Source organism: Lynx canadensis, chromosome B1, assembly GCF_007474595.2.
Source record: "Lynx canadensis isolate LIC74 chromosome B1, mLynCan4.pri.v2, whole genome shotgun sequence".
In the NCBI taxonomy this organism is placed as follows: Eukaryota; Metazoa; Chordata; class Mammalia; order Carnivora; family Felidae; genus Lynx; species Lynx canadensis.
In genome coordinates, this window is record NC_044306.2 from 103,034,017 (window position 1) to 103,061,330 (window position 27,314).

Here is a 27,314-nt window from a genome sequence, read left to right on the forward strand (position 1 = left end):
TTTTGGTAAAGTTCTAGGCTGGTTTGTAAAATAGGAACTGATCCAAGCAGAGGTTTTGAAATTTCCTACAAAAGCTACCAAAGAGGTACCTACATTCAAGCTATATACATTATCTAGGAAGCAACCACTGACACTTTTTTGTTTGCTTGTTTGTTTACTTAAAAACAAATTTGGGAAAGGGCTCTCAAAACTTCACTCTTATTCTATACCATGGTCAAAGACCCACTGTCCTTGGCCGCAGTGACTTTCTCGCCTTGCAAAAAGTCGACTCGGCCACGCTGTCTGAGCAGCTCTGTGAGGCCACGGAGAGAAGAAAGGTCCCAGCGACCCCCAAACCAGAGCCTGGGTCAGAGTCCCCAAGCCCTTCCCGCGCGCGAACACAGGGCGGTCCAGCGGCCCTTGGGGAGCCCGCCTCCTGCCGCTTCCAACGCAGCTGCAGCTCGGCCCCACCCGGTGTGCGAGGACTGGGACGAGTGGCGCCCCACGCAGGCGCAGTGAGGCCGGGGAAGGGGCGGGCCCGGTCCCCGTGGCAGGCGGCGGGCGGGGCAGGGCGGGTGGTGTTTCCGTTGCTTGGAGTTGGGCTGCGAGCAGCTGCTTGGAGCCTACAGCGCTTGCATCCTTGCCCTGCCCTGCGCGCCGCCGCTCCGCGCTCCGCGTCTTTCCCGGAGGTTCGGAGCACTTGGGTCCCTCTGTCACGCTTGGGTGAGTGCTCGCCCAGCCGGAGTGGGGGCTCCGTCCGGAGAGGGGCGCTGCGGGGAGGGCCGGTCTGCGGCTCGCTGAACCCTCCGTGCCTCTCTTCTCTTGCAGGTTTGCATCACCTTTTCCTGACCTGAGCAGTCGCCATGGCACAGGTAGGGCCTTGCGCCCCCGCGCAGCGCTCGCATTTGCCAACTTCGTAAGCTGTGTCAAGGGAGTTGTAGAATTCGTCTGGAAGCCAAAAAAGTTTAGGAGAAAGCGAAATCTGCCTGGGAGAAATCTGGGACACCTTTCCTGTTTCCTCTCTCGTTGCGTCCCCCCCGACCCCTTCGCTGTGCCCCGGCTTATTCCGCAGAGTGCCCGCCGGAACCTGCCCGGTAGCCGCCGGTGGGGCGCTGCCGCGGGTGACGTGGCCGGATTTGGGTGCACTCCCTTTTCGTGAGTGAGTGTGTAAAAGTGCGCCCTCCCAAATCCAAAGAACCGCTAAAATTAGAACCAGAGCAGGAACCAGCGCGTAGCGGTCATGTGAGCCCAACGCCTTTCTTTCCTTGTCTTTCTTTCTTTTCCTGCCTCCCTCCCTTCCCTTCATTTTTTTTTCTTCCTTTCCTTCTTTCCTTTCCTCCCCTTTCCGTTCCCTGCCGTTTCCTGTATTATAATACAGTGAGTGGGCCTTGGTGTTTTTCCAGTAGAACTCTAGTGAGCTTTTTCCAGTTGCTCAACCCAATTTTATTGTTAGTTGTAGGTAGGATTTTTTTTTTTTTTTCATGCAAAAGATTAAACAGAAGAGGTGCTTTTCTTAAGGAACTCGTGGAACGAGTTCTGAATTGAATTTGCCTTGGGATTGTTTCAGAACTCGATTTCCTAGTATTATTAGCCTTTTTTTTTTTTTTTTTTCTTCCTGTTCTTAACATTTATCAAAATTGCAGGGAAGGGGCGCCTGGATGGCTAAGAGGTTGAGCATCCGACTCCTGCTCAGCTCCGGTCATGATCTCAGGGGATGGTGACTTGCAGACTCATGTGGGGCTCTCTGCTGTCAGTGGGAGCAGGCTTCCTATCCTGTCTCCTCCTCTCTGCCCTTCCCCTGTTCTTGCTCTCTCTCTCTCAAAAATAAATACACATTAAACAAGTGTAGGAAAGAAAAAAAATAGTTTAATTTATATAGCAGACTTTAAAAGATTGACAATCGGGGCGCCTGGGTGGCGCAGTCGGTTAAGCGTCCGACTTCAGCCAGGTCACGATCTCGCGGTCCGCGAGTTCGAGCCCCGCGTCGGGCTCTGGGCTGATGGCTCGGAGCCTGGAGCCTGTTTCCGATTCTGTGTCTCCCTCTCTCTCTGCCCCTCCCCCGTTCATGCTCTGTCTCTCTCTGTCCCAAAAATAAATAAACGTTGAAAAAAAAATTAAAAAAAAAATAAGATTGACAATCTTTTGTGAATAAAAATTGACAATTTTTTTGTGAATAAAATCAGTGCTAACAACTCCACCCCAAAACTAATTTTACAGATCTCAACAATTTAACTGGCTTGTCAGAGTCCAGATCCCTTTTTTTTTTTCAAACATTTTTTTAAACAAGTGTTTTAACTGCTCAGACAAAGCCCTCTCTTTATACTCTTCATTTATTAAAAAACGAAAACAAAAACTCTTATCAAAATTGAATAAGGTTTCACGGTTCTTTCCAAGAGAAAAATGGGAGGATTATGATGACTTGGTAACTTTATTAATTTATACAGTGCTTCCATTCTTACTTCCTCTATTACACTTAAGGAATATTACAATAAACGGAGTCACCTGTTACTTCAAGTGGAAACTTTGGTTTAGGTTCTTCCCCGCATAAAGGATACTTTTATGTGGAACTAACTTTCCTTCATTGAGAATTATTTTTCTTATCTTGATATTGTTGGTGTGGTGATGTAAATGGCGATGAAACAAGCATCAAAGAATAATTCCCTTTATACTTGCTCATTTGGCTGTTTCTTGAATCTCTTTTGTAAGTTTACCCCGTGATGTCTGAAGTTCTTCAATCAATTCCTTTAAAATTGTTTTTTTAATGTTTATTTATTTTTGAGAAAGGGACAGAGTGTGAGCGGGGGAGGGGCAGAGAGAGGGAGATACAGAATCAGAAGCAGGCTCCAGGCTCTGAGCTGTCGGTAGAGCCTGACTTGGAGCTCGAACCCATGGACCAGACCAGGAGATCATGACCCGAGCTGAAGTTGGACTCGCAACTGACTGAGCCATCCAGGCACCCCTCAATCAATTCCTTTTAATTATGTAGATTCCAGGTAGCATAAAGGAACACATTTTTCCAATTGTGGACATTAATAATTTAAAATAATGAAAAGTATAAAAGCTGCTATACATATATAATCTGGGAGAATGGTGGTTTATATTACAAAACTATGTGCATGATCTCTATCACAGTATAACACCAGGACTGTTTTCTGTCAAAACCACAGTTTTTGGTCATCATAAAAGTTATAAGTAGTGCTAAGAAAGCTACAGTGTTGAATTTTGCACTTACTTTGTTATTAGTTATCCTTGGAAACCATGGAAGTAAAGCATTTTGTTAAAATGTTTACTACTAGGATAACGTTTTGTTGTCTTTATACTTATATTTGATGGTGTGCAGAATGCCCACAATAAGGAATTGCACTTTTACTGTCAAAAAAAATTCCCTTGGACCTCAGTGTAATTGTAGGAAGGCTGAAGTAGCTTCAGTGTTAGCTTTCAAACGGTTTCTATGGTAGTAGTTTCGTTGCCTTGTGGTTATGGGAGCCAGAGACCTCCACTCTGTGGCCATCTGTAGAGTAGTGAAATGAGATGCCTGAGACATAGAGGTGTACATTTCAGTAATTTAAAATGTATGGTTAAATATTGTTTCTTATTTATTGAGGAATTAAAATGTCGCCTCCAACAGCAGTTATTCTTCATGTTTATAAGCTGTACCTTCCATACTGGTGTTTTTGTCTTTTTATTTGACCTTGGGACCACCTCCTTGCCAATCAGAGTTTACAGAGATCCAGGAAATCAATTATATAGGTAACTTCTGGGTATGACTGTCCTGCTAAGAATTTAATGAGAAAGCATTGATTAATCTTTGATAGATAATTGGAGTTTCTTTTTTTTTCTATAAATAAATATTACAAATACTTTATACTCTTGTGTATATTTATATTAATATTTTTATATCAATGAAAAATTTTAGTTAAATTTTACCCTGATGATGTCAGTCTAGGGGGACAAAGCCATGACAACTATTGTGAACTACATAAAAAGTGATTTAGGGGCACCTGGGTGTCTCAGTGGGTTGGGCATCTGACTTCGGCTCAGGTCATGATCTCACCGCTCGTGAGTTCGAATCTTGGGTCGGGCTCTGTGCTGATAGCTCAGAGCCTGGAGCCTGCTTACAATTCTGTGTCTCCCTCTCTCTCTGCTCCTCTCCCACTCACACTCTGTCTCTTTCTCTCAAAAATAAATAAACATTAAAAAAATTTAAAAAAAGTGATTTATATTGTCTTGTTGGGTGAATACATTCAGAGCTGGTGGTGTTTGTGGGATAACCACCACTTGAGCTCTGCCCTTCTCTCTCTGGTCCTAGTCCTCATCCACTAGCATTGAAACATGTGGGAGTCTACCAACTGATTGTTACTATGGAGAGAAGGAGTCTAACATGAGGCTTCCCAGGCTTTCTCAAAGGTAACACACTGATTAACTGTATCTTCTCCATGACATACAAGAAAAATCTGAATTACAAATGTACCTGCATGTAATATATATATTACATAAAATATTGTAATGTAATGTAATATATATATTACATAAAATTTTGCAATGGTCAGCTTATGATTATATAAATGTGAATTTTTAATTAGATTTTAGGGTTATTTCCTCAATCTGACTTAACTATATCTTGGGGTGGGTTTCTTAAACTGGACACTGACCTATTTCTTATTGCTTAACTTGCTCATGCAGGTTTTTAAAATATCACTATTTAGCTACAGCCAAATTATTTCACAGATATTCTAATTTATTTTAGGTACTTAAAAGTACATTCTGTACTTCTATATTCTTTGGTTTCAAAAAATCAAGAGTTGGATGTATTTCAAAGATGAATGATCCATTTAATACATTTTAATTTAAGTCTTTTATATCTCTAATTTTCTTTATGAGACTGCAACTTTAAAAATACAGATTTTGGCCAATCTGAACTTAGCTTTATTTATAATGTTAATAACGAATTAATTTAGAGCAGCAGGCATGTCATGAAGCAAAATCAGGCTACATAATTTTTCACTAGAGACTTCACGAACATCAGAGTTCTCTCTCCTATACATATTTAAATTGTGCAAGGTTTGATTATAATTTTTTTTTTTTTTTGGTTTGAAATCATTGTACTGTGACAATTTATAAAGAACAGCAGGATCAATGTAAATAAATAGATTTGAGATGAGTTTCATGCTAGAGGGGTCGATCAGATATTGATTGCATCTTTTCCACCATTCATCTTAAAATCAAATCTGTCTGTAGTGATCCCTCTTGGGATCCTAGGTCAGGATTACCTGTTTACTTATGACCTGTACTGCTCTGGGTTAGTGTCTCAGTTCCTGATTCCTTTGTCTGAGAGCGCAATCTTGTTTACATTTTGCATGCTGAGAAAGAACTAGATCCAAAACTGCGCGGCTGCTTTGCAAGCCACTGAGCAATTCATTGGGATTCAGCAAACCTTAATTCCCTTATCTAGATCTGGTACCCCTTGGCTATAGGTGGCAAGCTAGTGACAGTTAGGCAATCTGTGGTAGAAATATAAATATAAATATATATTTATATAAATTTATTTATTTATATAAATTTAAATAGAAATTCAATATTATATTCAATATAAATTTATATAAATTAAAATAACCTGAATACTATTCTAAAACTTCACAAACACATTAGTTGATCTTTTACAAAAACTTGTGCTCCTAAGGCCTTTGTTTTAAGTGGTTTTTTTTTGGACCCAGCCTTTCAATTCAGTAGTTTATATAATATGTAAACCTATATATAATTGATTTATTGGAAATTAATACATATTGCAGTTGGTATCATTTCTTTGAACACCTGTTCCTAACTGTTCTCTTTACTTCCTATTCATGCATGCATTCATGAACGTATGAAAGTTTTGAGTTCCCACTATGTGCCAGGTATCGTTAGACATGGGAATTAAAGAGGAAATGGAACGAAAGTTTAGTGAAATAACAGATGCATTGCCAAGTCCATTGTTTGCATTATTTAGTGCTCATAATACTATTTCAGATATAAGTATTACTATTTCACAGAAGAGAAAAATGAGGTTACCTAGCTAGCATTAGTCAGATGGGACAAGGAGGAAAGGCGTTATATGTAGAAGCAACAGCAGCAAAAGTAAATGCTCAGGGGTGTAAAGGAGTTTGGCATGGCCAGGAGCAGCAGGCAGTATGGTATTGTTTGAGTGAAGCTGCAGTCAGGTGGGGACATGGAGCCCTGTCTTGGAAACAGATGCCAGAAAGAGCTAAAGAGTAGGAACCATTTGTAGATAAGGAGAGCTGTCAAAAAGTTGTAAGTTGGGGCATGCCATGATTAGATTTACACTTCACAAAAATCACCCTGGTGCCAGTGTGATGTTGCATTTGAGGGCTGCAGAATCCGCATGGTGTTTCAGGGGGTGAGGGAGGGAAGGAGAGAGAAGCTGGATGTTGGAAGATCACTTAGGAATCTGCTGCTATGGTCCCAGTGAAATCTTAAAGACTTAAACTAGGCAGTGGCTGGGGCTTTAGATAGGGGATTGATGGAGAGAGTTGGCAGATTGGGTGCATGAGTGGGGTGGTGGTAGGTGCTGAAGGGCTTGGTCAGGTCAAGATGAGTGGCTTGCTTCATTGAGTGGTTTGTCTTTTTCTTTGAGGAAGGAATGCAGGTTTGAGGTGCGGAAAAGATGGAGTTAGTGAATTTGTTGAATTCGAGTTCTTTATAAAACATTTAGGAGATGCTGTCTAGTAAACAGCAGGATATATATGATCTTTAAATCCTCTTTCATTTCTGTAGGTCTTTTATTTATGTACTATTTCTCTCCTATGACTAAAAATGGTTTGAGTCTAACATTTCCTACCTTTGTGTAGGACCAGCCATGTTTATTAGGTTTCTGCCCCTTGTTTAGATACAAAAGGAAACAAAGTTGTGAATCTATGCATACTCTTCTCTAATATGAAAAATCTATAAGCTTATTTTCTGAAGCATTGGTGAATGAATTGGTTAGTGATACAGCTTTTCAAGTACTGTTCACAGAATTCCCAGTTGAACAGTTAGGTAAAATGGAACCCTACATACCCCAAACCAAACGTATACTCATTGGGAGCTAATGCGTTTGCCCACTTCAGCTACCTCAAGGCATCACCATTATTGACGGACAGTTTAACTTTCCATTTGTTGGTATTTGCTAAGGGAAGGCGTTCTTATCCAGGTGGGAAGTAGTCATAGTCATGGGAGCATTAAAGAAACAACAAAAACCTAAATCATATTGAAAACCTTTATTTTGTTATCAAAACTTCTTTTCTACCTCTGTGCATATAACTTAAAACTATTTATAGTGATACTTTTTTCCCTTACACTTGATTTTAAGAAAGGGGTCAAAGGTAATGGTCAAAGGCCAATTTGAATTTAAGTCTTTGAATTTAGCTTTCATTTTTTTATTGTTAAATGTGTATTTATTTATTGAGAGAGTGCTTGCACATGTGTACATGGGGAAGGGGAAGAGAGAGGGAGAAAGAGAATCCCAAGCAGGCTCTGTGCCGTCAGTTGGACACTTAACAACTGAGCCACCCAGGCACCCTGAACTTTCACCTTTTTTGATAGAATTGGAGCAAGGCTTAGAATTAGAGCTTGAGATTTTGTTTCTGACCCCCGATTGTGTTTGTACCTCTTGGAGGTTCTAGTTTTTTGTTTTTTGTTTTTTTTTTTTTCTGATATTTACTTTACTTTGCACCTTAGATCTGAATCATGTCTGTCATACTGGTTTTTCCCTTTTTTCTTGCTCATCTCATTTCTTTCTTGGTACGGTGATTTTTAATTTTTTTCTTTGCTCATCAGTGGGACCCATTATCATAGGAAATATTAATGGGCCTGCACAGTGTGCATCAGATAAGACCTGAACTGCTCTGACTGGGGAGTGAAGGCAGAGTTCTGCCATTTGACTTTCCTTTTCCCTAACATTCTTGGGGGCCTCCAGGGGCTTTTTGTGAAACCTGAGCCTCAGAAGAAATATACTTAAAAATTACTGTACAGCTGCTTAGCAGTTGCTCGGTTATAGTGGTGTGCTTCATGGTTTTTTGCTTCCTAATTAGTATTAATGTGGAATGTTGGGTAAGGTGTTTGATTAAGTATTGATAACACTGAACTGGAAGACAGATTTAAAGAGGGCTTTTAAGTTTTCTTCTGTGCCTTCAGAAAAGCTTCAGTTTAAAATGTTCCAGACAGGTGAATGTTTTCTCATCCTTAAGTTTGAAGTTCTTTCTTTCTTTCTTTTTTTTTTTTTAAACGCTTATCTATTTTGACAGACAGAAAGAGTGTGAGTGGAGGAGGGGCAGAGACAGAAGGAGACACAGAATCTGAAGCAGGCTCCTGGCTCTGAGCTGTCAGCACAGAGCCTAATGTGGGGCTCAAATCCATGAACTGTGAGATCATGACCTGAGCTGAAATCGGATGCCCAACCGACTAAGCGCCCAGGCGCCCCTAAATTTGAAGTTATTTCTGTGTTGTTTTCCTGTTTCTTTAAATTCTATCTAGAAAAGCAACCCTTCACTTGTGTTTTGGTTTAATTGTATTCATTTTATTTTGGCATGCCTAGTCTTTGAAGGTAAAGAACTTATTCATTTAGAATAAATGAACAAAAAAGCCAACAAAATTATAGAGCTAGAAGGGTGGATAATTTTGAAGGTGAGAGTTAAAAGAGGGAATTATATGTGTTGGCCACGTATCATCTGAGGATATATAATTTCCGTGATCAGGCACTGGTGGCTGGGAGTGAAGGTAATTGAGCACAAGCTGGGGAATGGGTGAAGGGAACAGTACTTACTTATAGTTGGAGTTAACCTGGGTAAGGTATCAATGTTTAACTGGAGGCCAGTGGGTACTAATGGGAAGAAGGAGAAGCCCTCCGATATGAGTCATTGAAAGTCACATTTGCTCAGGATAGACATTTTTGTGTGGGCAGGGATAGAGTTTGGACAGGATGTCCAAGCAGCGTTTCTGCCCTTGTGACTCATGTCTGACTCACATCTGGTCCGTTACTACCACTACGTGGCTTTGGCTAGCTTTGACAATGACTCGGATCATGTGGAATGTAGCACGTGTTTCCCAATTTCTAGAAAGCTCTCAAAAATACAACCAGCAGTTATTTCTTCATAGTTAGTAGCTGAGATTCTGAGGGTACTCCTATTCCTTCCATCTTTCACCTCATTTCCTTCAGTCTCAGGGGTCAGATGTATTTTTAAGGCAAATCTCTCTTGTCTCCCCTGTTCTTAACCTATCTACTAGTAACTTCATAGCCTATAAACTGGATAAAATATTATTTAGATGTTTACTTATTTATTTTGAGAGAGAGACAGAGAGAGAATGAGAATGTGAATGAGGGAGGGGCAGAGAGAAAGGGAGACTAAGAATCCCAAGCAGGCTCCACACCGTCAGCACAGAGCCAGATGTGGGGCTCGAACTCAAACTGTGAGATCATGATTGGAGCTGAAATCAGGAGTCAGATGCTTAAGCGACTGAGCCACCCAGGTGATCAGTATTTTTTTTAAAGTGATTATTTAAAAGCTTGTTTAACAGTATGGAGATTTCTCCAAAAATTAAAAATAGAACTACCCTATGACCTAGCAATTGTACTACTAGGTATTTATCCAAGGGATACAGGTGTGCTGTTTCGAAGGGGCACATGCACCTCAATGTTTATAACAGCACTATCAACAATAGCCAAAGTATGGAAAGAGCCCAAATGTCCATCGATGGATGAATGGATAAGGAAGATGTGGTATGTATATACAATGGAGTATTACTCAGCAATCAAAAAGAATGAAATCTTGCCATTTGCAACTACATGGATGGAACTAGAGGGTATTATGCTAAGTGAAATTAGCCAGAGAAAGACAAATATCATATGACTTCACTCATATGAGGACTTTAAGATACAAAACAGGTGAACATAAGGGAAGGGAAGCAAAAAATAATATAAAAACAGGGAGGGGGAGAAACATAAGAGACTTCTAAATATGGAGAACAAACAGTTACTGGAGAGGTTGTGGGAGGGGGGATGGGCTAAATGAGTAAGGGGCATTAAGGAATCTACTTCTGAAATCATTGTTGCACTATATGCTAACTTGGTTGTAAAATAAAAAAAATAAATAAAACATGAAAAAAATATAAAAGCATGTTTAAAAAAACCCCATCATTTGTAAAATTGGAGTTCATGGAGATGCTTTGCCTTACAATTCACTTTTCAGTGTTCTCCAATCAGGCTCTTACTGCCACCAAAGACCTCCTCATTACTAAGTCCAGGGAACCCTTTTCAGTCGCACCACCTGTTTGACTTCCCTGTGGTATTGGACACTGCCTTTTCTTCCTTTCCTCCTAGTACATTTTTCTCATTTGTCTTCTCCATGCCATCACCCTCTTTGGAGATTTTCTTTTTGTCTTTGGGAGGCTAGGCAGCTTCATGATTAGTAGCCCCCAGTCCCATGGCCTGTATTCAAGTACCAGCTCTGGTACTTGCTTCCTGGTCCCTTGGTTGATTCTTTAAGCCTTTCTGAGGTAAAATGAAGTTTCAGTGAGATGATCCGTGAGAAGCTCTGAGCACTGTGCCTGACCCATTGCTACACTCAGCAGATATTAGCTGCCATTATGATTGTAGGTGACCTTCCCTTCTCTGCCAGCCCTCCTTTCCACCCCACTAATATTGCTTCTGTGATAGCCTTCTCACACAGCTCCACTTACCACCAGTGTGCCCTGGTAACTGACAAAGCCTGTTTCTCTTCCAGTATGCCTACTGGGGAGAAATGTAAAACCAGTGATCCTATTCCCCATCCAAGAGAGGAATCATTGCAGTTGGTTCCCTTCTGCCTTGATCCTGTTCTATGTCCACTGCTCCTTCCCATGTCCTTTTCCTTTACATTTCCACTGCTCCTTACTTCGATCAGGTCTTATCTTCTTCCTGTGTTAGTTGTTTTTAAAATAGTGTCCCTATCTCCACTCTTGCACAGTCCATTCTGTTGTTGTCTCCATTGCGGACCCAGTAATATTACTGTGCAGAATTGATGTTGTTCTTCCCCATGTAGATGTCCTCTGTGATCCTCTATGACTTCCCCTTGCCTACAGGATGAAGTCTGCACTTATTACAGTGGCTTTCCAGCTCCTCCTCACCCCCCACCAAGACCTTCCCCTCATTTGTTTATCTATGTAAACACTTCTTGTTGCAGTCTGTTCAAACTCTTAACCCTGTGTCCAAAGCACCAGATTTTTTCATTCTTTCATGTTTTCATGCATGCTGGACTACACCTCCCTGTACTTCTCTACTTTCCTGAACCTGCCTTGGAAAATCACAGGCAACTTTGAAAACATTTTTTGGGAAGTTTTTCTGATTTCTTTGCATCCTTCCCAGCTGAGTCCCTCCTTTATGTGTATATGTACCCTGATGAAACCTGTGTGTGTGTGTGTGTGTGTGTGTGTGTGTACTCAACTGCACTTGTTAACTATGTACCTTTCATTTCCTTTTGATTTTAGACATCATCACTTTTTCCTAGTGATTAGTACAATACTTGGCATGTGGAAAGCATTCAAAGAATGGTTATCGAGTGAATGAATAAACAGACTGGTGAACTAAGTCATCTGTATATCCTAAGTTCTCACCATTGAGAGAACCGTTGGTATTTATTAATTTTTTATGATGATATATTGATGGTGTTTTCATAATCAATTTGAAGTGGTCCCACTAAACAGAGGGAGACTGCAGTTTGACCTGAGAGATATGGCTTTCCCAATCCATGCCAGTTTTTTTTTTTTTTTTCAACTTCATGCTGTTTATTTGAATTGTTAAAATACAGTATAAGAGGGTTTTCAGCATGTCATGGAAGATGTCTCTGAGAGTTTACTTAAAAGTTTGCCTCAAAGTCCATGCCAGTTTTGAAGGACCATTTTCTCAAATCTTGATTAATTTCTCTCTCAACCTATTGTTCCTTCTAATTATGTTGAACCATGTGAAATTGTCAGAAATTTTTTCCTTGTAGGTGATTGTGCTTCCATGCATTCATAATAAAACACGCATGATTATAAACCAGACAAGTATTATCAACCCCTTCCCCCTTATAACTGATTTTTCCTCAGTTTTAGATAGAACCTTAATAGGAGTTTTGAAGGACTTCAAAAACATTTATTAGTAAAGTAAATGGTGGCATCCTCCTTTCATCAGAACATAAAAATCTATGACTGAGTATTCATAAAGCCTTCTGATTGTAAAGAACTAGTGCTATTACAAATTTTGAGGGGGAAATACTAAAATATTTTGATGATTAAAAGCACTACACATATGGCAAAGTAAGTATAATGGGAAACCTTTTGAAGAATGTCTTCCAGTATACTTTATATATAAAGCTATAAATTTAAAGATTTGGCATATGAATTACCAAACATCTTTTCAGAAACAGGACTAGGTTTAAAATTATGCAGTAAGAACATTGCTTGGAGTTGAGTGTCTAGGTTAGGACATCGAGTTTTAATGCAGGTTTAGCATGCTTCTCAAGCAAAGTGGCAAGAGACTTAATGGAAGGAATCCTGCAAGGAAGTGCCCTCTGAGAATCAAGCGGTATCACTGGGGCTTGATCACTGGGGGCGATGCCCCTGGGAGGAGAGCCTTGGGAGCCAGACTTCCCATTAATGGTATTGCAGGTGGGCCAGGATAGCTCATGTACTGAATTGGTCCTGCTAATCCAAACTGTAAGTGGTCCTCTTCCCATTTCAAATGGGGTTATCAAACGGAAATTTATTTAAAGACTGAGCATGATATAGAGCAATGGCTTGCTCTGTATGTCATTTGCTTTGTCATATTAGTCATGCCATGAATAATATCACTGTGTTTCCTGTCTCAGGTTAAGGGCACTGTGACTCCCTTCCCTGGATTTGATGAGCGGGCTGATGCAGAAACTCTTCGGAAGGCCATGAAAGGCCTGGGTAAATTCAACCTTTCTTTTGTTCTTAAAAAAAACATGACATTTGTTTTTCCAAACAAAAAGTCGCTGACTTACAATAAGATTAATTTTAGAATGTTTTTATCTGAAATGTGTAGAAAGAGAAAAGATAGGTGAAAGTAACAAAATAGTATGACTGATATACAATATAATCCATCTCTAGAACTGAACAGAAAGTTAAATCCAGCCCCTTTGTTTTTCAACTTTTCAGGTTTACCTGGAAGGCAGCTGATTGAGTAGATAAACAGATATTCCTGAGTGGTCAGCTCTGCAGGTCTTTGTTTGCTTTGCCCAATCAGCTGTCTGGTTCTGCAGGCTTCTTGCATTCAGTTGTCTTCTCTTTCCCTGGACTCCTCTCTAGCTACGTGTAATAAACCTCTCATCTCGAGGATTTCTAGACAAAATTCATCCACCATCCTCAGCCTCCTTCTGCGCTAGTGTCTATGTGTGGGGATCTGCCTTCTCCACACTTGACTTTGACCCCATCACTTCCCATGCTGAACATCTTGTGAGATTTCCTGTCATAGCAGGATTAGCGTTAGCTTTCTGGCTGTGCAAGGCCTTCCTTAGTATCCCAGCGCACTTTGTCGGACTCAGCTCACATTAGCACTCCTTGTATTATCTGCTATTTGTGAAAGTCCTATGTTCCTACTGCTGAGCTTTTCTGTCATCCTAAAAGCCTATCCTCCTTCCTTACATCACTGCCTGACAAAACTCTTCCATCCTTCAAGACTCTTTAGGGGGTCACCTTCTCCATGAAGCTTTTCCCAAACCTCCTTCCACCTGTCGACTATGAGAACCTCCTTTGAAACCCCATTTAACACCTAGACCTCTCCTGAGGCATTTGTCACATTCTGCCTTAGCTCAAGGTTGTCTCTGTGTTTTCTTTTTTCTTTTTACCCTAAATTAGAACTTGAAACCAGGATCTATTTTCCTCCCCTCTTAATCTCCTGTAACACCCAACAATTGTGCCTTGTGAATAGCCATTATTTGAGTAACTATCTGTGGCAAGAAAACTCAATGCACTAAGTTTTTAACAACTCAGGAGTATTTCCTACTTCACAAAAATGCGTCAAGAATAGGGGGTAGTTTATATTGAAAATATAACATGTTATAAATTATACATTTTATAGTTTAATAAATTATTTAATAAAATCTGTTTCTTAAGGTAAGGAAGTGACCGGGGCGGGGCTGGTCACAAAGGTTATTGAGACAGTGGGTGTGTGGGAGCCAAGATATAATTTTTGAACATAAATTGCAGGCACCGATGAGGAGAGCATCTTGACTCTGTTGACATCCCGAAGCAATGCTCAACGTCAGGAAATCGCCACAGCTTTTAAAACTCTGTTTGGCAGGGTAAGACTGCACTTCATCCTAAGTTAGAATGTAGAGCCCCTCTATGATTTTAAGACTAGTTTGAACTCTATTAGTATTCTTTTGTTAACATCATTTTGTTATTCTGACTTTACTATTCCTTTTTCTTTTTTAGTTTCTTAATATCAGCTGTTGGTTTACAGTGCTCACCCAACTTATCCTCATAATTGTTTTTCCTTGCTTGATGCAAGGCAAGTGCCCCACGATCCCAAGGTGATAGCTGCCTCTAACCTTCTCTGCTTCCCCCCTGAGGACTGTCTTATTATCTAGTTTCTAGGTGTGAACCTGTATTACAGTATGTTTTGTTGTGACGCGGTCACGGTCTCAGTTCCCTTTTGGAGTGGTATCTTAATAAAGGAGCTTCTAATTCATTGATTTAAATGCTCTTATTTGATTAACAATTTAACATAAAAATCACATTTGTTATTTAAATGAATTATTGCCTATTTAAACACAGTTTTGTTATTCTGCAAATTTGTGTTCATCATTTCATTGCAAAATAAATGCAAAGCACACACACAAAAAGTATTCTAAATATAATTTCTAGTTGCCTGTGTGCTGACACGGAAATGGGTAGGGACTACTGCTTTTGTTTTCATCATTATATACACAATTTCTCCATAGTAGCAGCTGTCTCTCAGTGGTCAGGAGCATAATTGTAAACATAATTCCTTATGTATTAAAATATTATTTGATACTGAGAGAAAAAATTGTTTTGTATAGTTATGATAAGCCAGATTTTGTCATTTGTAAAAATGCATTTATGATTTTATTTTGGGGAAATGGTTTTTAAAGATACACATTTCTCAGAACAACATTTTAAAAATACCTCTAACCTACTTTTTAAGAGTTTTCATTTTTTAACTATTGATGTTAAGAAAAACATCTCATAAGAACAAATGCCTTGATACAGAAGTGGCTTTGCTTTAGCATAAGCTTTAGGTCATAGGTCAAAGGTGCATATTCAAAACTATGGGGATTTGTTTAACTCGTGCCTTTTTCTACTTGGAGATGGCAATATAAACAATTCATTAGAGTAAAGGGCTACGTTTTATATTTAAGAAGAATCTCCTTAAAATTTCTGCCTGTTTAGCACATTTGTATTTTCTGTGACTTAGGATCTTCTGGATGACCTGAAATCAGAACTGACTGGAAAATTTGAAAAATTAATCGTGGCTCTGATGAAACCCTCTCGGCTTTATGATGCCTATGAACTAAAGCATGCTCTTAAGGTAAAACGTTTACTGAGAGGGACATTCCTGTCATGAATGATATTATTTTGTGTTGGTAATTACATTTATAATTTTTTGAGATATTTCTGTGAGGGTTTCTTGGGGGACAAAATTGTGTAGGAGGCAATAAGAAGAAAAGGAGGGAGAAAATTACAAGTGTATCATTTAATCTTTTTGTATAGTTAACTCAGTAGTAGTGGTTATTTAAAATTTTAATATTTTTATAGCTTTTTATATTTTCATGCCTGTTTTCTGATTTTGAGATGGGTTTTAAAATTCCTGATTATGAAATAACAATGTTGTTAATGATTTTAGGTTAAAAAAAATAAAGCTACAGAGCAAATTTTCATATAGGAAAGATTTTCTAATACCCTTTCCTTCTTTCCTGTAGTACTTCTAAATACTAAATTAGGATAATGCTAAAATAGTAGCTGGTAGACTTGTTATAATTTCATTGTAGCAAATAACTAAATGTGTATTCCCTTGACTGATGTTTGGAATATTGTATAAATATGATTACATTAAAACCTTTGTTTCGATCTTTGGGGCAGGAAATAGTACAATTGGTAGTAGATTTTGAATGGGCAAAGTGAGATTTAACAACAAGGAGATAATGTAGCACAGGGATTCTTACTGATGGAGTGGAAGAAAGAAGGGGGCTTATCAAGTTAGGAGGCTTTCTGTGCTTTTTCTCTTTGTTTTTCTATAGTGCTTCTTTTGGAATAAACAAAATCTCAAGTTATTGAAAAAGGGCCTTTTTGCAGAGTACTTCTGAAATCTCAGCAGTAATTGAAATTCTGCCAGAGCATAAACGTAGATTTTTCAGTGCTTGGTTTTTGGGAAAGAAACAGATATAAAGAGAGTAAGACTCAAATATGCTATCTTTTAAAATTAAATTCAGCTCTATTGTTTCCTGTATCTTCTAATTTAGATACGACTTTTATAATCAGAAAAAGGAAAACCAACTAAAATTAGAGTTGACTTTTGAACAACACAGGTTTAAACTGTGTATACATTGATTTGTTATAGTACAGTATAGCTAATGCATTTTCTCTGCCTTATGATTTTCTTGATAACATTTCTTTTCTCTAGCTTACTTTATTGTAATAATACAATATATAATTCATATAGCATACAGAATATGTGTTAATCGACTCTATGTTATCAGCAGGGCTTCCAGTGAACAGTAGGCTACTAAGTTACGTTTTTGGAGAGTCAAAAGTTATACACAGATTTTTGACTTGGGGATGGGGTCATTGCCCCTAACCCCCACATTGTTCAAAGGTCAACTGTATTTTCCTAAAATCCAGAAAGCACATTTTAATTCTTTTGTACTGATCTAGTTCCTAATAACTAAGCAATGCTACATTTATTATTTCCTTTGGTATAGAATTTCCCTTCAGAAATTCCACTGAGAATTTAATTTGAGGTAGAGGGTTTATGTTTTGAGGTACAGATTGTTTAAGTATCACTGCTCCTCCTTGTAAATTTACGTAGAGTTTTCATTTTTACTATTTTAGTCTTTTTAATTTCATGTTCATTCGCATGTGCTTTTAGACTATTTGGAGTGAAACTGATATGATTACGAGTTTGTAGAATCTGTTACATGTCGTATATCACACACACACATGCAATAACCATTGTTTTTCATTAGACCAAAAAGGAAAAACATGTCTTTGGAGAAAAAATTAATTTGAAATTTTTTCTTTCTATAACTAATAGAACTTGTATACAGAGAAATGAATATGATATTGGATAGTTTATATGTTATATTTATGTAATTATGCAATTTGGGTAACATCTATTCTAGAAAATAAATTTCTTTCATCTTATTAACATATTTTCTCTATTAAAAATAAATTTCCAAACAGGGAGCTGGGACAAATGAAAAGGTACTGACAGAAATTATTGCTTCGAGGACACCTGAAGAACTGAGAGCCATAAAACAAGTCTACGAAGAAGGTAAGTGTTTTGAATGTTATTTCCTCTTCATCTCCACTGTCATTTTTTCACTTTTCTAAAGTGAGCACAGTTCTTCACAATTACAGGAGGCAGGCTGTACATGATTGCTAGAGGAATGGGTGCGTGAATGAATGACTGAGCAACAATTCAAGATAGTTTTCTTCTTCAGTGAAGAAAAGACTGCTTTTTACTATACCTGTATTTGTTTTGGTACTTAGGAGAATCTTCTGATGAAGATGGAAGTTTACTTTTACTTTGAACTTGCAACTAGCATAGAGACCTACAGTTTGCTTTTCTTTTACATTAACTTCAAGATGGATGTGGGTTTGCTTCCTGGAGAAAATTAGTTTTAAGTTACTAGAAGTTAAGAGTTCTCTAAAAGGCCCTTTTGGAATTTTGGAAAAGAAACTGTGTCCAAATTGGAATTGATAAAAATGTTTGAGTAAACGTGTCATTTTAGCTAATGGTAACGCTTGAATACTCTGCATTTTAATTTTTTGCCTTGGTGTACCTTTTTGTGTGTGAAAAAATAATCTGTATTTCAATCTGAATGTGAATGGAACCAAGAAGATGAAATAAAAAGTAAAGGTAGAGTGTTCTTTTCTCACCTCCTCAAAGTTTCTGTATCAGACTCTTTGTCCTGACTGAGCAGGAGCAGACTATCCAGATGGTCAGCCTAGTCAACAGACCAACAAGATGAATGCCTTCAGCTAGGAAAATGGGTCCCTATCTTGGAATTAGTTTATTAATCTTGGAGATTATGTTGTAACTCAGCAAGTCAGAACAGTGTGAAATTTATAGCAACTGAATAGTTACCTATTCAGTGCTGGATATTTCTTTCCTGCTTCTCTTTTTACAGTTGGATAGGTCCCAACCACTAAGGCAGAGGGGATACATGTATCTTAACAGCAGAAAATCACATTTGAGGGTTTTTTTTTTTTTTAATGTTTTATTATTTATTTTTGAGAGAGACAGAGTGAGCAGAGGAGGGGCAGAGAGAGAGGGAGACACAGAATCTGAAGCAGGCTCCAGGCTCTGAGCTGTTGGCACAGAGCCTGTTGCAGGGCTCGAACTCACAGCTGTGAGATCATGACCTGAGCTGAAGTCAGATGCTTAACTGACTGAGCCACCCAAGCACCCCTAGAGCTTTTAGACCTTTAGAAATAGTGCCAAGCTTTTAACGTTTGTCTGCTTTCAGATAATGATTAAGTATTTAAGTGTCTTTGAGCTGTCTTCAATAGCAGCTGTTTGAAAGTTAGTGAAAAGGGCTTGTAGACTTTTGTAGATACCAGTTCTCCTCTTTACTATGGCATTATGTTAAATAACTGGAAATAGAGGCAGGAAGGGGCATGTTTTAAAATATCACTGCTATTAACTTTATTTGCTATAGAGGGAAAATATCTTATTAGGGGAAAGAATTGCCATGCCAGAAGAAAAAAAAAAAACAACTCAGAATTTTAGATTATAGAAGAGCTTCTTTGGAAACTAATTATGTAAAACATTTGAAAGAAAGCAATACAAAGTTTAAAATTATGATCAGTTGTGTTTTGGAGGCTTTCCTGTACCATCGCTTGTCTACATAACTGCATTGGTTGAGAGCATTTCTAAATGGCTGAGTCATGGATTTTAGCTTGAATCGAGAACTTTTGGGAGACTTTAATATGTTTTCTACCAGCCACTCCTAAAGCATTTGCCTTTAGTCTTTAGAGCACTCAGAGGTGGAGTAGAGAACATTTATACTAATCAAGTATTTCTTTCTTTATGTCTCTTCTATTTGATTAATGGGGCAGGATATCTTTTTTTAGTTGAAAGAAGCTATAAATAAGTATGAAATAATTCTGTTACAGAATATGGCTCAAGCCTGGAAGATGACGTGGTTGGGGATACATCAGGGTACTACCAGAGGATGTTGGTGGTTCTCCTTCAGGTATTGGGTGGATAATATTTTACAGTTTGATTAAATATCTGAAGCTGGACTGGTCTGAATCCAGTTAAATAGATTTCTAGTACTTGCTTGCCTGTGTTTGTGTTTCAGAATATCTGACCTAAACTTTTAATAGCTAGCTAACTTACAGGTTTGTTTGTTTGCTTTTTTAAGTTATCACTATTCTCTTTCATTCATAGGATTTAAAATCAAGAGGGTCAAATTGGTTTTAGACACTGCTGTGTGAGGAGTGAAATATTGTAAATTGGTATCTTAAAATCATATTATTCCTAAGAGAAAGAGCTTTGTGTGCACAACCATCAGGTGGAATCAATTTGCCTTTTGAATAAAAATGCTCATGTAATTCAATAATGTGATATTATCTCTTAAAGGCTAATAGAGACCCTGATGCTAGAATTGATGAAGCACAAGTTGAACAAGATGCTCAGGTGAGATGTGATATGTGGTGACTTTATAATGACATATAAATGAAAAAAGAATCCACGCTAATGGAAAATCATAATATATATTGTGATAGCATCTAAAATAATCTTATTTATGGGCCCTATATAAATCATAAGACCCATGTAAGTATATTTCTCTGATTTTGATCTGGCCAGTAAAATATTTTGTCCCCAAACTGAAATGAAATGAAATGAATTACATATAGTGAATTTCACCTAGATATGGTATTTTTTGTGTGATTATGGAAATTCACAAAATAGATAATTTTACCAAAAAGCACAGGTATTATTGATTCCACTGCCAGTGAGGCAGTAGGTGTCTTGACAGGAGAGAATAAAAAAGAGAAAATAAGGTGTTTTAGTGATAAATGGTTTCTGAATACATAGATTACAAGTTATTGTAGTACTTGGGAATTCACCCACCTTTCTTTTGATAGAATTCTGAATAGGATTATTGTCTTGTCAGCTGCTTTTTAGTGACTCCCAAATGAAATTCTATACTCAAATGGCTTTTAAACCCCAGTATAGTCTTACTGTGGTTAATAAGTAATCAAACAAACTGATGGTAACCTGAGGGGAGGTGAATGGGAGGGTGGGAGGATGGGTGAAATAGGTGAAGGGGATTAAAGAGTATACTTGTCATGATGAGCACTGAGTAATATATAGGATTATTGAATCACTATATTGTACACCTGAAACTGATATAACACTGCATGATAACTATACTGGAATTAAAATAAAAAAACTTAAAAAAAACATAAGTAATTAAATGTAGGAAATAGTGTTAGGAAATTTTTGAAACATGAGAGTAGAAAACTGGAAATTGGTAATGAAAGAATTATTTGCATTCCTAGAATCATATACCATAGTCCTGTCTCTCTGGTCACATGTTTCAATATACAATTTTGATTGTTGGTCCTACACCATTGAAAAAGGAAGGGTCATATTCACTCCTCCAGTTGACTTCTCTATGAAACAACCACTGGATGTGTAATCTGACTTTGGTAATGGGATAGAGAAGGCGTTAGTATTCTTTTGGGTGGGTTGATTTTGTAATGGCTTTGGAATGTTAGCATCTTTTTGTCTAGCTGGAGACAGAAGGAAAGCAAATGATCATTTACTGAGGACTGTCTATGCAGTATTTGATGCTTCCCTTACTGTCTGTCCTCCATAAAATGCAAACCTATTGTATCACAGCCCTATATAAAACATTAAAACTTCAGTGGATCCATTATATTCAGAGTAAAGTTCAAGCCCTAAATATGGTTTATAAGCCTCTTTGTTATCCCTTGCTTTCTTATGCCTCCAGCCTCTCTTGCTTTCTTTCTCCACCTGCCCCTTCCTCCACCCATTCACCTGACTATTTCCTCTTCAGGAGGCAGTCTTCAGGTTAGCTACTTTTCAGGTCTCCCTGCCTGACCCCTCGAAGTGTATGTCAGGTGCCCTTAGGAAAGACTGTAGAATCTCCCAACTTATATTGAAGCTGCCTATTCACTTGTCTGCTTACCCAGGGCATTCTGAGCTGTCAGTTTGGTTTGTATCCTCTGGATCTAGTATTTAGTAGGCATTCAGTATATAACTGGTGAATGGATTAGTACATAATTGTGAAGTAGAGGGGATGATTTTCCTCTTATCCATAAGGAAACCGAGGCTCAGGGATTTGAGAATCAATCCCATGGTTCCCACTGACTAGTGGAGCTGGATTCATACCTGTGCCAGTCTAACCCTCAAGCTCTTTCTCTTTCAACTAGACAACAGTCTGTGTTTTTACCTGTTAGTTCCTTTCCCTTGATTCCTGTACCATGTAAAAGGTTTATTAAATATAGATTTGAAGCACAGGTCTAGCTTAACTCTGTATTCTTGAAGGAAGAAATTTGGCTCCTTGAGGAGAAAGCTCTAGTCATCCCTTCAAACCTGTACTCCTGACTGTTAGAAATGACCTTATTGCTTTCCAAGCATTAATTATTTGTGGGTTTTGTAAGAAACAATGTGATTCTCATACTCCTACTCTCAAGAGTAGGAGTGCTAGATGCTTTTTAGTGGTCACTGTAGAAGAAGCCAACTCTAGTAGTCTCAGATGAATGCAGTGAGTCTTACATTAGCAGTAGGCTGATTTCTCAGCATAGCTGGTGATGTAATAAGAGCATTGCTGCAGTGTGAGGCTAGGGAGTGGAAACAGTGCATTTTTACCTCAATTTCATTGATTTCTCTCCTCAGAGTACTCAGTGTATAGCATTGCTTCTTGAACTTTTAAGTGCATGTGAATCACCTGGGGATGTCCTTAAAACAGCAGATTCTGATTCAGTAGGTCTGGGTGGAGCCTGGGATTCTGTATTCCTAACAAGCTCTCAGGTGATACCTCTGTGGTTCTGGGACCACATTTTGAGTACCAGGTCTATATAGGTGTCACTTAACTGCTGTGCAGAAGATATGACCATTCAGAACCCTGAAGGGGAAACTTTATACCTCTGAAAACTGTCTTATGAAGTTACTTTAAAATATCCCTGAAATAGAATCCAGGTTTTCTTTACACTTTCGGTGATTAGGAACAACATAGAACATGCTATACGGGCCATCAGTCTTTGATTCTTTTTTTTTTTTTTTTTTAATTTATTTATTTTGAGACAGAGAGGGAGTATGAGCAGGGAGGGGCAGAGAGAGAAGAAGCGAGAGACAATCCCAAGCAGGCTCCATGCTGTCAGCACAGAGCCTGATAGGGGGCTCAATCTCGTGAACCAGGAAATCATGACCTGAGCGAAAATTAAGGGTCCCATGCTTAACCACCTGACCTACGCAAGCACCCCAGTTTTTGATTCTTTGAAATGTATTATCATTAACTAATTCAGCCTGTTAAAAATAATTATCCTTTCATCCTTAGGAAACAGAACACACCTAATTCTTGTAGCAAGGGCAGCTGGACTGTTCTCACTAATGGGAATTTAAGATTTCTTAATTGAGAGTAAGCTGAGACAAACAAAGGGCACTTGGCCCTTTTATAAGCTTTCAAATTTTTTCTCTACCGATACCTGGCGCTAAGAGGATTCATTCTGTTTCAGGAATTTGATAAGTCACAGTGAGTCATTCACCTGGGAAATTAACATTTTGTAGATAATCCACTCTCTTACATTTTTAATGCTTTAAACTGATTTTACCTCTTCCCCCCACCCCCCACTCTAAATTCTTGTTTCATGCTCATAGAGAAAAAGCTATGCTCTTAGGGGAAGGAGGGGGAAGAGAGGGGAAGGAGAAGGAATCAATGTTTACCGAGTATCTGCTTTTGATGACCTGATACTATTTGATGTAGTCATTATATAAATTACATAATCTGCATTAACGCCTCTGTAGAAATATTATTCCTACTCTGTAGGTGAAAACACTGAGACTCAAGAAGAGATTAAGTAACTCATCTAAGATCTCACAGATAAGGACAAGGACCAAATCTTTTTGACTCTAAAACCTTTGCACTGAACCAGGGGTTATCAAACTTAGCTAAACTGTAAAGCCCACTCTGAGGGAAGAGGGGAGGATGAAAAGGTGTGAGGGTCCTTCATCCAGAGCAGCTCCGTGGATATTTGCCATCCTCATTTAGAAGAAAGGACTCTTACATTCAAACAAGACAAAACCAAAACTTTAAAAAATCATTGTTCCAGGGCGCCTGGGTGGCTCAGTCAGTAGAGCATCTGACTTCAGCTCAGGTCATGATCTCATGGCTCCTGAGTTCGAGCCCTGCGTTGGGCTCTAATGCTGACAGCTTGGAGCCTGGACCCTGCTTCGGATTCTGTGTCTCCCTCTCTCTCTCTGCCCTTTCTCTGCTTGTGCTCTCTCTCTCTTTCTCTCTCAAAAATAAATAAACATTAAAAAAACTTTTTTTAAAATCATTATTCCATGTGAAGATTATCATTACTGCATATGATTTACTCAGTAGTTTTAGAATATGTATTGATCTAAAACATAATTCTTTTAAGAAAATTAAGAGATTCTAGTTATTTTTTTTTAATGTTACTTATTTTTGAGAGAGAGAGAGACAGAGTGTGAGAAGGGGAGGAGCAGAGAGAGAAGGGCACACAGAATCCGAAACAGGCTCCAGGCTCTGGGTTGTCAGCACAGGGCCTGATGTGAGGCTCAAACTCACAAACTGTGAGATCATGACCTGAGCTGAAGTCGGACACTTTATCAACTGAGCCACCGAGGCACTCCAAGAGATTTTAAATAGCCATTTTGCAAATTATTTCCATATTACAGGCCTAACTCTGCCATACCTGCTAGAGAAAATTTCTAGAAATATGGAATAGTTGTTCAGAAAGGAGTACTTCAGTAATGCTTGCAGGATTGTGTAGAATGCACCCCCTCTTTTAGATGTCAATGTGTATGTATATCTTATCTATGTGTAGAAAATGTTGTAGAGGTAGTAACCGATATCTTTAGGATATTGGCATTCATGGTAATTTTTTTTCTTATTTGTTTTTTTTCTTTTGTTATATAAAATTTCTCAGTGAACATGTGTTATTTTTGTAATTAGGTTTAAAAGTTATTTTAAGACAGGTCTATAACACCATGATGTAGTTCTAAAATTTAGATACTTGCACAACTTTCGTTGTAACTCTTTTCAGTTCTGAAGAACATGCTCGCATGACCAGGATTGGTATTATTTATTTTTATCATTAAAATAAATCATTTTCAAAATTGAGTGTAAAGATGTGACTCATTTTTTAAAATTTCCTGGAAATATAACAAAAACTAGATCTATCTTACCATAATCTACATTTTTAAACACACTATGATCAAAATTTCTACATCTAAACACGTGCTGTGATCTCATCACCTTCTGTCCTTATGTGGTATGCCACTTGTGAGCATAAAGGCAGCTGAAGGCTCAGCAGATTGCATTTGTCTTGGCTTAATAGGTATACTTACCTGGAAATGAATAAAAGGGTAGTATAGACATTTTAAAGATTGATGCATTGGGTTTTAATAAATTATCCACATCTCAGTAAGTGGGATCAGGTTTAATGATGATGTTTATATATAATTTTATTTTATTTTTTTTAGCAATTATATGAATACTAAAAACCATATAGTCTCCATTTAAGAAGTAAATCTGGACAAACTATTCAACAAGTATATGTTAATTGCCTGCTGTATGCCAAGTGTTGTGATCTACCCCCAACCTTTAAAAAAGTCATTGTGATCATTTATTTTTATTTTATTTTTTAAATGTGCATTTGTTTATTTTTGAGAGAGAGAGAGGCAGAGAATCCCAAGCAGGCCCCATGCTTTCAGTGCAGAGCCCGACCTGGGGCTTGAACCCACGAATGCTGAGATCATGACCTGAGCTGAATTCAAGAGTCGGACACTTGACTGAATGAGCAACCCAGGCTCACCCCCCACCCCCATTGTGATCTTTTAGAAATGTGAAAGCTCTTTGTAGCTAGTTTTGGTTAAACTGCAGTTGAAAAGGGAAAATATGGAGTTTATTTTTTTATCATGTGTTCCTGAATAGCTGCTGAGTAAGCAAAAGAGAAAATGTAGACCATTTAGCTTCTAGTTAAATTCTTTCCCAGTCTGTAAGTGGATGTGTCAAGAGTGAAGTGATCAGAAATTTCTGCCAACCACACCATTGCCCCTGAAAGACACAGCATGGTAGACATTTTGAGACCGTTTAACCTTGCCCCATTGTTGTGCTTTATTCCTTTGACTCACTAATCTGTGGCACTGTTCAGTGGCAAGCTCCAAAGTAGCTCCATACTCACCTCATTGAGTTTAGGAAACAGAAATGAAAAGTGTAAGATGGTGAATCAGGCACATTAACGTACAGGGAATAAAACACAGGTATGATTCAGAACCTGGAAATGAGAGGGAGGGACAATATACTAATTGAGGTTGAAATTTTCACAGGCTTTGTTTCAAGCTGGAGAACTGAAATGGGGGACAGATGAAGAAAAGTTTATCACCATCTTTGGAACACGAAGTGTGTCTCATTTGAGAAGGGGTGAGTGAAAAAAAAAATGTGTATGCTGCTGGTACGTACTTTGGTTAATTTTGAAAGTACAGGAGCCAGTGTGCCAAAATATGTACTGTTTAACAGACACTTACTGAGTGAATCAGTTTTTGTATTTCTTCCTTTTGGTAGCCATGAGAAATCTCACAATTCTCTTTGCTGCTCTTGTGTTTACAGAACTAGAGATCCTTAGTTCCCCCTTTGCAATCAGAGGGTGAGGAGGGAGCTAGGCCTCTAGATTGTCACTCTCATTGTCACAAATCACTGAGCTGTGTGTGGTTCACTTCAGTATTTCCTCCTAAGTAGTGGGATGCATGACCTCATCTCCAGGCATTCATCAGTTCTTGTGGTATCAAGTGGGAATGAGTTCAGTGGCCTTACTAATCGGGGCTTTAAAAATTGGCTTTTCTGTAGGTAGCATTCCTTGGCTGATTTGGCAAGATCTGGGCTCTTTTTGTTTTTCTGCACCACTGTCCTTGGTATTTTGGGGTTTTCTTTCTCATGCTCTGTACCTCATTGTCACAGGATGGCTACTGAAGCTCCAAATTTATCAACCACTTTAATAGCAAGAAGAAAGGGACAAACCAATCATACCTGTTTATCACTTAAAACAAATTTTTTTTTCAATGTTTATTTTTTAGAGACAGAAAGCATGAGCAGAGCACAAGCAGGGGAGGGGCAGAGAGAGAGAGGACTGAGGATCTGAAGTGGGCTCTGAGCTGTCAGCACAGAGCCTGACGTGGGGCTCGAACTCATGAACCATGAGATCATGACCTGAGCCCAAGTTGGATGTTTAACCAACTGAGCCACCCAGGGGCCCCTGTTTATCACTTTTTAATAAGGAAAGAAAAATTTCTCAGAATCCTCTCCAGCAGATTTACCTTTGGGTCTCATTGGTTGTAAGTAGTAAGTAGAGGCCAGGAAATCAGTGAACAAAGAACATTTCTAATCCGTTGTTGAGGGCTTGCCATATTGAGGCTCTACAACAAAGTCCAGGTTCTGTCAGCAAGGAAAAAGGGGAGATTTGTGTTCAGTAGAACAATACATGCTTGGAGTAAATACCTTCTTTCCTTGCAGAACTATCTTTACATGATTAAGAAATTATTTTCCTTTCTTATAGTGTTTGATAAATACATGACTATATCAGGATTCCAAATTGAGGAAACTATTGACCGAGAGACTTCTGGTAATTTGGAGCAACTACTCCTTGCTGTTGGTAGGTAGTTTTACAATGTATATAAAATTTATGGTGTTAAGAGCTAAGGCATTTATTCAGTTGAAGGTGTATCTGAAAAGAACCACTTCTTTCTTTATGAAAAGAAGGTCTTATGATATTTGGGTGAAGCAAACTCCTCAATTTCCAATTCAAAGTATGTTTTGATGTTGGAAATGAATTAATCTGGTTAGTTCATCTAATCCCATGGA

General features: G+C 38.5%; 1 protein-coding gene across 1 annotated transcript in view; it reads left to right on the forward strand.

Moving 5' to 3' along the window:
* The first annotated feature begins 564 nt into the window (after nt 1-564).
* The window catches only part of ANXA5 (annexin A5), a 30,403-nt gene continuing 3,653 nt past the window's right edge, over nt 565-27,314 (forward strand). The window contains exons 1-10 of the mRNA XM_030313144.2: nt 565-702; nt 808-851; nt 12,837-12,918; nt 14,197-14,291; nt 15,428-15,541; nt 17,413-17,503; nt 19,351-19,430; nt 19,820-19,876; nt 25,787-25,880; nt 27,010-27,105. Of these exons, the coding sequence (XP_030169004.1) occupies nt 843-851; nt 12,837-12,918; nt 14,197-14,291; nt 15,428-15,541; nt 17,413-17,503; nt 19,351-19,430; nt 19,820-19,876; nt 25,787-25,880; nt 27,010-27,105 (718 nt within the window). The 5' untranslated portion in view covers nt 565-702; nt 808-842. The remainder of the gene's footprint in view (nt 703-807; nt 852-12,836; nt 12,919-14,196; nt 14,292-15,427; nt 15,542-17,412; nt 17,504-19,350; nt 19,431-19,819; nt 19,877-25,786; nt 25,881-27,009; nt 27,106-27,314) is intronic.